Source organism: Cynocephalus volans, chromosome 15 (assembly GCF_027409185.1).
Source record: "Cynocephalus volans isolate mCynVol1 chromosome 15, mCynVol1.pri, whole genome shotgun sequence".
Classification (NCBI taxonomy): domain Eukaryota; kingdom Metazoa; phylum Chordata; class Mammalia; order Dermoptera; family Cynocephalidae; genus Cynocephalus; species Cynocephalus volans.
This window is the reverse complement of record NC_084474.1, coordinates 50,768,194-50,781,044: the sequence shown is the minus strand read 5'-3', so window position 1 is coordinate 50,781,044 and position 12,851 is coordinate 50,768,194. Positions and strand designations below refer to the sequence as shown.

The 12,851-nt window shown below is 35.6% G+C and overlaps 1 protein-coding gene across 6 annotated transcripts in view; it reads left to right on the top strand.

The window, feature by feature from the left end:
* The window catches only part of CPQ (carboxypeptidase Q), a 446,657-nt gene that overhangs the window by 69,317 nt on the left and 364,489 nt on the right, over window positions 1–12,851 (top strand). For all 6 annotated transcript variants that reach the window (XM_063079637.1, XM_063079636.1, XM_063079641.1 and 3 more), the window contains exon 2: window positions 10,494–10,964. In XM_063079637.1, coding sequence (XP_062935707.1) covers window positions 10,532–10,964 — 433 coding nt within the window. In that variant the 5' untranslated portion in view covers window positions 10,494–10,531. The remainder of the gene's footprint in view (window positions 1–10,493; window positions 10,965–12,851) is intronic.

Here is a 12,851-nt window from a genome sequence, read left to right as displayed (position 1 = left end):
GGGATGGTGGAAATGTCATGCCCGAGAGTGGGGAATTCAGGAAGAAGAGCAGACTCTGAGGAAGTCATAAGAGGGGTGTGGATATCTTGAGTTTGAGGTGCCTATGGGGTACCCAGACTGAGAGAGCTCATTAAGCTATAGATGAACTCAAGCAATAGATGGTAAATGAAAACTTGAAGTGAATTATGTTGCCAGTTAAAGTGTGTAGTAGGGAAGATAGTCAAGGAGAAAGCCCTAGGAATCAATAAAATTTAAAGACAGATGGAGGGAGAGGACCCTATAAAAAAGGTTGGGAAGGAGAGCAGAGATAATGGAAGAAGAGTGGAAAAGGCAAGGCTATCAACAGTGTCAAATATTTCAGATGTCAAATATTATAGAATTTGAAATATTTTCATTCGTTTTAGGAACAAGTGCATCCTTAATTACTTTGTGAGCTCAATCAGTTGGCTGGTGGGAGGAGACACCAAAACATTAGACTGGGTAGTGATTTTTAAACTTGAACCAATTAAGAGTTTGGTATAAGGTGATTTAGTTAAGAGCTAACACGGAGTATAACGAAAAGTGTGATTGGTATTAAATATTTAAGAAAATCTATAATAGAATGTTAGGACTGAAATGCAACCCCTGTTTTCCATGTAAAAGAGAGGCTTCAAAGAAATTGTTCAAGGTCATGCATCTGTAGAGGGGCAGCCAGGACAAAGTCCCAGTTCTCTTGAATCCCTTTTATAAAAGAAACTTGTGAATATATTATAGTTTAGAAGAACAAACTAATGTCTGATGCAGGAAAAGTAATAAAGTGATGAATCAGAGTTGTATACTTCTATTGTGAAATATACCTTGTTTGATGAATTTATCTATTTATTCTATAAAAACTTATTGACAGGTATTTTGCTTTTGCTTAGTATACAGAGACAAATAAAACACATTCCTTGCAGAGAATATGCTTGGTAAATTTTATAAAAGTAAAATATTATCACCATTAAGTGATATATAGTCTAGGAGGGTCACAGACATAAAAGTAGTAGCAAACTACTACTTTTGTATGCTATTGAAAAGGCAGCAAGTAGTTTTGCGTAGGAATTAGACACTGATGAGCTGGAACTTGCATCATGATTTTGATTTCTTCAAATGGAGAAAGGATGAAAGGGCATTTTCAGCAGAGGGAACAGTATAACTAGGCTGGTAACAGCCTGGTGGGGCTGCAGTGTATGGGCAGAGAAACAACAGGGAATGATTTTGAAGACTAGAAAGCTATATTAGTTGGTTAGTGCAGCTATAACAAATACCTGAGACTGGGTAATTTATAAAAAGCAAATTTATTTTTTCACAGTTCTGGGGGTTGGGAAGTCCGAGATTAGGCACCAGCATTTTGTGTCCAATGAGAACTGCATTCTTGTTTCTGCATCCTCTGGAGGGGATGAACACTGTGTTCTCACATGGTGGAAGGGAAGGAAGAGCAAGAGTGTGCCCTTCAAACTCAAGTCCTTTTATAAGGGTGCTGATCCCATTCATGAGGGCAGAGCCTTCAGGACTTAATCACCTTCCAAAAGCCACACCTCTTAAAACTGTCGCATTGGGGATTAAGTTTCAACATGAATTTTGGAAGGGACATCATCATTCAAACCAGAGCCAAATACATAGCCATAAAACTGAACAGTAAGTAGTGGGGAAACAGATTTTAAGCCACGGTGTCATTTGATTTGGGCTTAAGATAAATCTGGTGGTAATGTGGAAGATATGTTGGAAAGGGACCTGGATTTAAGGCAGTGAGATGTGTGAGGAAGTGTTTCAGGTTCTGAGCTATAGAAGTGATGATAAGCATTTAGGGGGTGGGGAGTTAGTCAAGAAAGAATTTGAAAATGGAATTACAGGCAGGGTTAGCCAACTGTTTGCCTGTTCTCTCTGAGGGAGACCAAAGAATCTAATAAAACAATGCAGTTTCTAACTTACTGATGAGGGTGGGGAATAAAGGAAGAGCAGATTTGGAAGCGAAGATTCTGAATTCAGAGTTATATATTTAGAATTTTAGGTGCATTGGGAAATCTAGGTAGACCATGCATGAGATCCTAGGCCTTGCTTATGGTGTTAGTATAAACAATACATTTAATTATGGATCCCCAAGAAGCACCTAAAAGTAGTATATCAGTTGGAAATGAATTCACAGATGCAAGGAATAGGAAATCTTCCCGACAGTGACTAAAACAAGTGGAGTTTATTTTTTTACACATTATAGGAAAGTTGGTAGTGCTGGTATTGGTTCAGCTGCTCAGTGATAGCGGGACCAATTCCCTTGGACCTGCCCTCATGGTTACAAATAGCTGATGCAGCTCTAGAATCGTGACCACTTTCTTGTCACAGGTTTCTGTTTGAGTCTCTGGGTAGAACTGGGTCACAGGGTCTCCTCTGGCTGTTGGCTGGAAGTTTGGCTGGAAGAGTGAGGAAGAGAATTGTTGAATTCACTCAAATCACTAGTTCTTCATCTTATTAGATTCAATCCCTTTAAAAAAAACAATTTGTAATACCTGCTTTATTATCCTGAAATAAACATCATAAATAATGTGCTTATATATATATTTCCAAATAAATCAGTATGTTTTCCTATCTGTTATCTAAAGGAAAAATTAAAACAAATTAATTTATAACAAAGTATTTAAAAATGTAAATTTTGAGGCATACTACACTACGAAGACTAATGAAGAAGTCATATTCTTGCATAGTGAATGTGACAGCAACAAATTCAGGTGGTACAGGGGTATGGTAATGGTGTTTCCAATACCATAGCAGCATAGTTATTGGTGTTTTACTGGAATGATGACCAGCTTTTGGTAAAGTTCTGTACAAAAGATAGCATAATCTTCCCTTGAAATACATGGTAGTTTTGTCTTGAAAAGGTCAACTTGCATTAAAAGTGTACAAAAACTATTTTGTATTTGTATGTACAATAGAATTAGTTTCAAGGTTCAGATAATAGGATTTTTACGTTTAAAAATATGTGTAATGTAGGAGAGTTCTTAGTACACAAATGATCCCCCACATAGCGGTATGCCTAGCCTCTCTAGCCCGTGCCAACTAATTACCAGTAGAATTCCTACATGTTGTGACAACCAACCCCTCCACCCCACCATATTCAAAATATCCCCTAAGGTCATCCATACTGAGAACAACTGGCTTATATTAATGGGACAGGGCACTTTGTACTCCAAACAAAATTGAGGTTTGGTTAGCAAGGAAAAGGGGGAATGGATATTGAATTGGTAATTAACAGTCTCTATTAATCGTAGGAACTGGATCTTGCTTATTTTTGTATCTTTCCCCAAATTCTAGCACAGTTCCTGACATGTGGATAATTCTCAATGAGCTTTCTGGATTGAGTAACTGAATGAATAACTAGAGTATAAGCTATGGGAAGTGGAAGCCCAGTATTATTTGAGCTTTGACTTTAATAAAGGCACAAATCTTCCTTAAGATGATCAAAGGACTAACTACCACCATCCAGGAACATTATGAGGAGTTGGGAAGTGAACTTTGACGTGCCAGTGTCTGTGCTAGGATTTAGCAATTCTGTTCTTCATAGCTATTGCATGCTCTAGACAGAAGATTAAGTTAAATTTCTGTCAGTGAATACTGTTCAGCAATGGAAGGTTTAGGAACAATATTTAAGTTTTTATATAAGTAGTATATTCAGTCTTTAGAAAAAAAAAGCAACTGACACAATAAAAAAAAATCAATAAAAAACTCAGGTTCTAAATCTTACTGCTGTCTTTCAGCACATTCTCTTTTCATTATGTCCTTTTCTACTTCTGTTAGTCTATTCACTCTGGCATTTTTATCATAGCCAGAGACATTTTCAAACAATAATCTTTTTAAGAAAAATATTTAGAAATAGAAGGAAAGGGTTTTGTTTTGCTTCCTCAAAATATAAACCTATTATTAGAATATAATTCACAGTATGAGAAACGTTGGTTTTGCTTCAGGTTGCTTCCAGATTTAAGAAGAAAAGAAAGAAAATAACATAATAAAGAATTTTATCTCTTTTGTGAAAAAGATAATCTGTAACTATGGATTGTGAAGATAATATAAAAAGCAAATCTTTTTTCAAGCAGTGCTCCAAAGTTGCCTTTGAATACATATCTCTCGGAATTCAAAGGCACGATACAGCATGGGTTTTAACAATAATTGTTTAACATTTTGAATGTATAACATTTAATATTTCTGTGGTTTGAATTCAAGTAAAGGAACAATGACTTCAACTTTTTGTGTATAAGAATAAAGATCATTAAATAAGTGTTGTGCAGTTTAAGTTTAGACATTTTAAATAGTCCTATAATTGCATGAAAGAATGATAGACTTTTTTTTTTTTTGTCAGTTAGGTTATTCGTATTTTGGAGATTTTAAATGGAAGAAAATCTTGAGTGTCTTTGTAAATGAATTACTTGACTAATGCATCTTTTGTAGTCACAGGTTACTTTTGTAGCATTATTTTCATCCCTCTGTGAAAATTTTAAGGAATAACCAGATAGATAATAAGTAATGGCTTATTTTGTGATTTTGAGGAACTTCATACTCTGTCCTTGTTCTGATGTGGTACTGGGCGAATTCTCTGTGCTAAGGAGACGGGCGGGGGGTGGGGGTACTGAAGATTAGAGAGGAATTTTCCTTCATCTTTTTCTCCCTCCCTTCCTGTTTCTCGCTGCATGAGTGGGTGGGAAATGTTCACTGTGTCCTCTGTCACAGCACTCTAGGGCATTTTGCTCTGTATATGTTGGAGTTTTACACAGTAGATCTTTTCAGGCAAACCTTGGGGAATACTTCCTACTACTGCTGTGTCTTCCACCATTTCCCACACTCGTCATCTACCTACTTGTCATTTTCTCCATAGGCTATGTTTTGTAAAGCCTGTATGTCTTTGCATGAGTTGTTTCCTTTGTTGACTTATCTTTTCCCCAGTGTCATTCCCACCTTCTCCAGGTGCCTACCAGTAAATCCCTGCTTACCCTTTAAATCTCAGCTCAAGCATTATGTCCTCCTAATCCCCTACTCTCCTTTGTTCTCATAGAACCTTTTAACTACTTCAGTTATAGGGCTTTTCATATGTCTTCCAGCATACTTGGTAGCTCTTTTAGGGTGTGGATATTATCCTATACATTTGTGTCTACAGTGCTTAGTAGGTGCTCAATAAATTTTTGTTGAATGAATGGAGAAAGGAAGTTATGACCCAAAACAAAACACCTTTTACAGTGGAATAAAGAGAAAACGTTTGAAATGAGTAATACCATTTGTCTTTGTTGATCACCATAGAATGATTTTCCCCTTTTTGCTTGCTATATAGAAATACCACTATAGCTTGCTCAGTTTTGTTAGACTGAAATGACTGTTTGGGACATTGCATTTCTAAGCTAGGGCACAGTAATGGTCTTTAAGATCAGCAACCCTCCTGATGATCCGTAGGGAACTTTACTTGAGTCTGTGTGGTGCCCTTGCTTTGTGGAAGACTTAAAAGTGTTCAGCTTCTAATTACTGTGTCATTCATGATTTTATCCAATCCTCTCTTTTTGTTAGGTAAATGAATTATATATATTTATCATTCATTGTCTAAAATTGTGCATTTTGATTTTCCTAAAATTAGCCCTGAGTTACTAGGGCTATCCCCTGGTACTAATATTAAAAGATTTGGGGAGTAAATCTGTATTCATCTTGTCCAAACCCTTTTTAATTTTATATGCTAAATTGTTTCTACTTATGGCCTATGTCTTTTCACACTGAGGAGGGCTAGTGCTTTTAGTCATTTCACCTAAACAGACTGATGCCCTTGACCATTCTTCTCCTTTGGACCGACTCCAGGTCTAGAATAAATTTTCTGATGTATGGTGACTCTAAATCTGTGTTTTAGGAGAGAATTTCTCAAGATTGCCCTTGACTATTGGCCTTTATTCAACCTTATTCTGCTTATATATTTCATTATTTTAATTTTTATGGAAAATCTATATTTTTTGTTTAGAATGTACAAATTATATATCAAATGTAGTTCCTGTTTTAAAATTATGTATTATATTTACAGTGTTTTTCTTAAGTGGAATGTGATATATCAATATTTGGTCCATTTTTGTTTCCTCTCCAAATATAGATGGTTAATAATTATTATTATTTTCTACTATTTATTAATAAAAAAGTATTTAGTTGGGCTAATGTAACTTTCTAAAAACAATAATAATAAAAGATTGGTGTTCTATTGGAGCAATATGTACTTATGCATTTTAGCCAAGAATTATACCAGTAATTTTTGGTTATATTCCAGGGAAAACCAGGTTTTGAATCCACTAACATGTATTTATTGTTTACTTATGGCAGGCGTTCTAGGTGATTTCTCATGTAGTTCATTGTTTTGTACCTTCGATCTTCGTATATCTTCTAAAGTGCTGATGTTATATTCAGGGAAAAACCCATCCTTTAAAAGGTAATAAACCATCATCTTTTAAATAAAACTACTTTTTAAAAACAAGCATTACTGCATTTGTGGGATTTGAAGATGTAATCTGGTTAAATTATTTGGAACAACATTCTAAGATATCAGTTTCTGCTTTAAAGTACTGTAATTATATCAGTTTTTAGTGTCAAAATTAATTTAACTGATCATGCTATAAGGCATTAAGTATTATTATCAAAATGGCTATTTATTAATACAATTATTTATTTATCTATCTATTTATTTATTTATTAATGGTTATTTATTAATACAAGTGACATACATGAAAAAAGATGTAAAAGTGATAGACTTAGGCACTGTTTCTGGACATATCTTCTTTTTTTTTTTTTTTTAATCCCAAGTTTTATTTATTTATTTATTTATTTTTGTCATTTTTTCGTGACCGGCACTCAGCCAGTGAGTGCACCAGTCATTCTTATATAGGATCCGAATCCACGGCGGGAGCGTTGCCGCGCTCCCAGCGCAGCACTCTACCAAGTGCGCCACAGGCTCGGCCCTGGACATATCTTCTAAGTGGACTGTGACCTAAGAATGATGTTGTGGTGGTCCCTCTAGGAAGGGTGCCGTTCCCCCTTCTCTGTCTGCTGAGCCGTTTCTTGAGTCTGTCTTCAGATATCTTGTCTTCTCTATAGCTTTTCATGATCTCCTTTGTTTTTCTCAGTACTTCCCATAATACTCTATATATGAGTTTGTTTGGGTATTTATATTTTATTATAGCTATTTGCTTCTTAGACTGTGTTTAGGTATCCCTCACTGAATTTTTGTTATATGTGAATACATACAGTTTCCTATGAAAAAACAATTTGTAACCCTCCAGAAAATCTGTGTCAGTTGGTCCAATTACCTGGTTGATTGTAGTTGCTGGTTTATCTGCTGCCTGGAAATTACAGTACAGGCTTTGATGAATTTTCTAGAAAACAAGGATGTGGACTAGGGATCTCTAAGTTCTCCTGTATCTCTACAATGTTATTGTTATATGATTAGAATCCATCACTAGAAATGTATTTTTAAATAATGTTTTCAGAATGCTTAGGTAACTTTTAATGAGTAGATACTTGTGGTTAGTGTTAATGAATAGATGCCTTATGAACTTTTTTTTTCTTTTTTTTGGCACCAAGAACACATTGGAAAAATGTACTTTCAAGAATAAATTGCAATTTGGTGAAATGTTTTGATTGCTTAACAAAATTTAGCTTTTAAAAACAAGCATTAGTATAGTGACTATAGAAACCAAGAACATATGCATGTAAATTGTTATGATAAAAAAGAAAGCAGCAGCAATGTATAGTTTTCATAATTTTTCAAAATATCTTAAATATGATAGCAAGTTTTTATACTTACTGCTTCTTTGTGAAGGAGGCAATACTGGTACTCTCATACCGTAGGGAAGCTATGACTTAGAGAGATTAAAGGCTATTCCTTAAATAAAAAAGTATTGAGTGCCTATATATGGGTACAATAATTGAAGGTGCATTGGTGAATAATTTGTTCTACTTGACTTTGAGGGTAGGGGAGACAGATTTATAAGCAAATATATTAGCTGATAACATAGTTCATAATGGTGGAAGCTCAGGAGATGGTGCAAATAACTATAGGATGTTGTTTGGTGAGACTCTACAGAAGAGGTGATTTTTAAAGCATTCTCACTAAAGAATGAGTGGAGGCATTTGCCAGAGGAAGGGGAGTAGGGTGAGGAGAAAGGCCATCCAGTTAAAGAGAATGAATGTACACAGGGACCCACAGTTATAAAGGGGCCTGGGTATTTGAAGAACATTCTGAAGTTCCATGCAGCTAGAGCATTATTGTCTAAAGTAAATATAAATATATAATTTAATGTTTTCTAATAGCCATATTAAAAAGTAAAAAAAAGGTGAAATTAATAATATATTTTATTTAACCCAACATATCTGAAATATTTATGTTTTTTTCATACTTAAATCTTTAAAATCAAATCAGGTATATATTTTACACTTACAAAACATGTCAGTTTGGACTAGCCACATTTCAAGTGCTTAATATCTAGAAGCTAAGGAATGTATGCTAGTGTATGTGTGTGTGTGTATGTATTTCAGAGAGAGAAAGAGCTGGAGAGAGAGAATGAAAATGAAAACGTGTGTGTGCTCTAGAGGGGGAGGAGGAGAGATGAGGTTGAAGTAGTTGTTGGTGCCATATTTCGAAAGGTCTTGTATGCTGGCTGAATTTGGAATTTATCCTTATAATGTAGTAGTTTATGACTGTGCTTCTCAAATTATCTTTGGTGAAACAGAAATTTTTTAGATTTCAAATTTGTTGCAGACTAATACTTTTGCAAAATACAAAAACAGTAAATTAGAAAAATAAAATAAAAAGAAATGTAAGAGAAGCACCATTTTTAAAATCATTAGATTTGACAGATGTTGTCTTAGTTCATTTTGTGCTGCTATAACAGGGTAATTCATAATGAACAGAAATTTATTGGCTTATAGTCTGGAGGCTGAGAAGTCAAAGATCGAGGGGCCACATCTGGTGAGGGCTTCCTATGTCATAACATGGTGAAAGGCATCACATGGTAGAAGAGCAAGAGATGGTGAGCCCACTCCTCTGATAATGCAATAACAGCATCAGTTCATTTATGAGGGCAGAGCCCTCATGACCTAAACACCTCTTAAAGATTCCATCTCCCAATACTGTCATGATGGCAATTAAATCTGAACATGGGTTTGGAGGGGCCAAACATTCAAACCATAGCAGATGTACATTTTATAAATAGTGTCTAAACCAGTGCTATCTTTTAGAACTTTCTGGAATGATACAGGTGTTTTGTCTGTGCTGCCCAATATGGAAGCCACTAACCACATGTGGCTATTGAGTACTTGCAATGTTAGTAATGTGACTGAGAAACTGAATTCTTAATTAAATTCAATTAAATTTTGATTAATTTAAATTGGAATAATAACAAGACTACAGGCTAGTCTATTGGAAACCGTGGATACATTTACTATTTTAAAAAATATATTTACCATTAATCTCTGTATTTACCTATTGTGGATTAGTAAAAAAGTTTGTGGACTGGCATTGGTCCACAAACCATCCTTTGAGTAGCGCTGTTTAGAGCATGAATTCTAGAGCTAGATAGCCTTTGTGTGCCTTTGGCAAGCTACTTAATCTCTTGGTGCCCCAGTTTCCTCATTTGTAAAATAAAGGTAATAATAAGAAACTACCTCATAGAATTGTTGTGAGGATTAAATGAGTTAACGAATGTAATACACTTAGAACAATGTCTGACGCATGCATACCAAGCACTATATAAATGTTTCCTATTATTGTTATAATTATTGTTTTCATTGTTATCATGTAGGTGATGGATATAACACAGTCAAATGGTAACGAAGCCCAGTCTTTTCATTAATTCTCTGCTTTTTGTAGGAGTTTAGACTTCTTCCTTCTAAAAACATACCACAGTCCCTGGCAAATTGTTGGCATTCGGTAAATATCTTGAAAATAATCATAAAGTACTCTTAGAGCACACATGAAGAAGCAAATTATTTTTAGTGGAAGGGGGATTAGGGAAAGCACCAGGAAAAGATGACATTTGACAGGGTCTCAAAAGATGAGTTAGATAGGCAAAGCAGAAAGAGCACATAAAGAGAGGGAGCACTGACACCCATTTGGATTGTGCTCTACCTAGAGGGACGTGCAGCAAATAACACTATCTTGGCCCTGTTACTGCTACCACTACTTCTTCCTCCCCGTCCTAGTTCTCTTTTTATTTTAGTCTTTTAGCATATTTTAACCAGCATTACTAGGTGACATGTGATTCTATGGTTTTAATAAATGCTGCCTTATTAATAAGGCCAATCACTGCCTCTTTATTTGTCCATTCTTGGAAGTTATGGTGCCTGAATTTGATGGTGGAGGTTGGGCAACAGTTGGGAAAGGAAGAGGAATTCTGCTTATTAAGTAATCCCTGGGTTGTGGGCAGATGGCTGTGAGATTCTTTTCCCTAAAACAATGTTTCTTGCTTACCTAGATTATTTTAGGAAGAAAACCAACTGAAAAAAAAAAAAAATGAAGTTCCTTTTCTTCACATTTGTTGGTGCTGTTCACCTTTTATCCCTGGGCTCTGGGAAAGCTATATACAAGAATGGAAGCCCTCAAAGAATTTTTGAAGAAATGAAAGAAGAAATAGCCAGCTATGGAGATATTGCTAAAGCAATCATCAACCGTGCTGTTTATGGTGAATCCCAGAACAGATCTTACGAGCGATTGGCACTTCTGGTTGATACTGTTGGGCCTAGACTGAGTGGCTCTGAGAACCTAGAAAAAGCCATCAGAATTATGTACCAAAATCTGCAGGAAAATGGGCTGGATAATGTCCACCTGGAGCCAGTCAAAATACCCCACTGGGAAAGGGGAGAAGAATCTGCTGTGATGCTGGAGCCAAGAATTCACAAAATGTCTATTTTAGGTCTGGGCAGCAGCGTTGGGACCCCCCCAGAAGGTATTTTTTTCCCTTTTTTTTCCCTGTGGTAAAACATATATATAACATAAAGATTACCATTTTAACCATTTTTAAACATAGAGTTGCGTGGAATCAATCACATTTCACAATGCTGCGTAAACTACTACCTCTATTTCTGAGTTTTTCGTCATCCTAAAAATAGATTCTGTAACCATTAAGTGATAACTTCTCATTATCCCAGAAGGTATTTTTTCTTTCTTTTCAGTTTGCTGTGTACTTTATAAAACTGGTGTCACTTGGCATAATTGATTATAGTATGCATGGTTCATATTATAATTTGGATGATAGAAAGGAAAATCTAACAATTTCCCATTCCATTGGCTTAATGAGTTCTCTACTGCTACATTCTTTTTCTTTCTTCCTTCTTCCTTTCTCCCCGTCCTTACTACTATATCTTTTCTGAAAGAAAACTGATTGCGTAGGGTCACTTTTTAAGTGGAGGATCTATAGCTATTGGTCCATGATACTTATTAGCCCTATAACTTAATAATTGCTACCTAGTATAGAATTAGTATTATTCTGTAGAGAACTGAAATATATGTAAATAGGATACAAAAACTATGACTTTTTCAAAGTGTCCTCAATGTGCAGGATTTCTTAGAATTAATGAAACGGGGAACAAAACCATGCACACTGAATTGATTTGAGTTAATTATTCTTATAGATCTTGAGTCCTCTAATACAAGGAATTATCCAGGGTCAAGTTCTACCTTTATTTATCAGCACCCTGGTTCAGCTTTGTACGGCAATATAAATGCCTAGATCAGAAGTATATAACCAGTCAACAGTGAGCTATCAGTCAGTCTTGAATGTATTCATGGCCTAATTTCCTGCAGCAGAGGAGCTAGATTCTATTCTTTTGACTTCTCTAATGTCAAGAGAATGACCCAGTACAGAGGATTGTCAGTTTAAAAAAAAAAACTTTACTCAGATATAATTCAAATGCTATAATATTCACCCATTTAAAGTATACAATTCAAGGGTTTTTAGCATATTCACAGAGTTGTGCAACCACCACCACATCTAATTATAGAACATTTCAACACCCCAGAAAGAAACCCTGTTCTCTCCCCCCCCCCCCCCCCCGAATAAAACAAACAAAAACAAGAAACCCCATACTCGTTAGCAGCCACTCTCTATCCCTCTCCTACTGCCCTCCTGAGCCCTAGGCAACAACTAATCTGCTTTGTGTCTTTATGGGTTTGTCTATTCTGAACATTTCACATGAATAGAAAAATATACTATGTAGTCTTTTGCGGCTGGCTTCTTTTAGCAAAACATTTTATAGGTTCAGTCATGTTGTAGCTTATATCAGTATTTCCTTCTTTTTTATTGCTGAATAATATTCCATCTTATGGATGTACCATTTTTATTTATCCATTCATCAGTTGTTGAACATTTAGGTTGTTTCTGCCTTTTAGCTTATTATGAATAATGCTGCTTTAAACATTTGTATTAGTCCGTTTCTGTTGTTTATAACAAAATACACAGAACTGCGTAATTTATAAAAACAAAATTTTCTGTTTACAATTTCAGAGACTGGGAAGCACAAAGTCCAGTGACCATATCTGATGAGGGTCTTCTTGGGTGGTGGCTTTACAGTGATGCAGGGGTCTCACATGGCAGAAAGTGGCAGAGCAGAGAGAGAGACTCTCATGTGCTCTCCATTTAAAGCCCTCAAAACCATGCTCCTGACAATCATTATTAATTCATTCACTGTGGTCCTGGTCCTACAATCTAATCACCTCTTCACCCAGCTTTCAATTACCATAATAGGACTTCCTGCCCTCTTAACACTGTCACAGTGGGGACCAAGCCTCCAACACATTAAACTTTTGGGGGGATACAATTCAATTCATAATATTC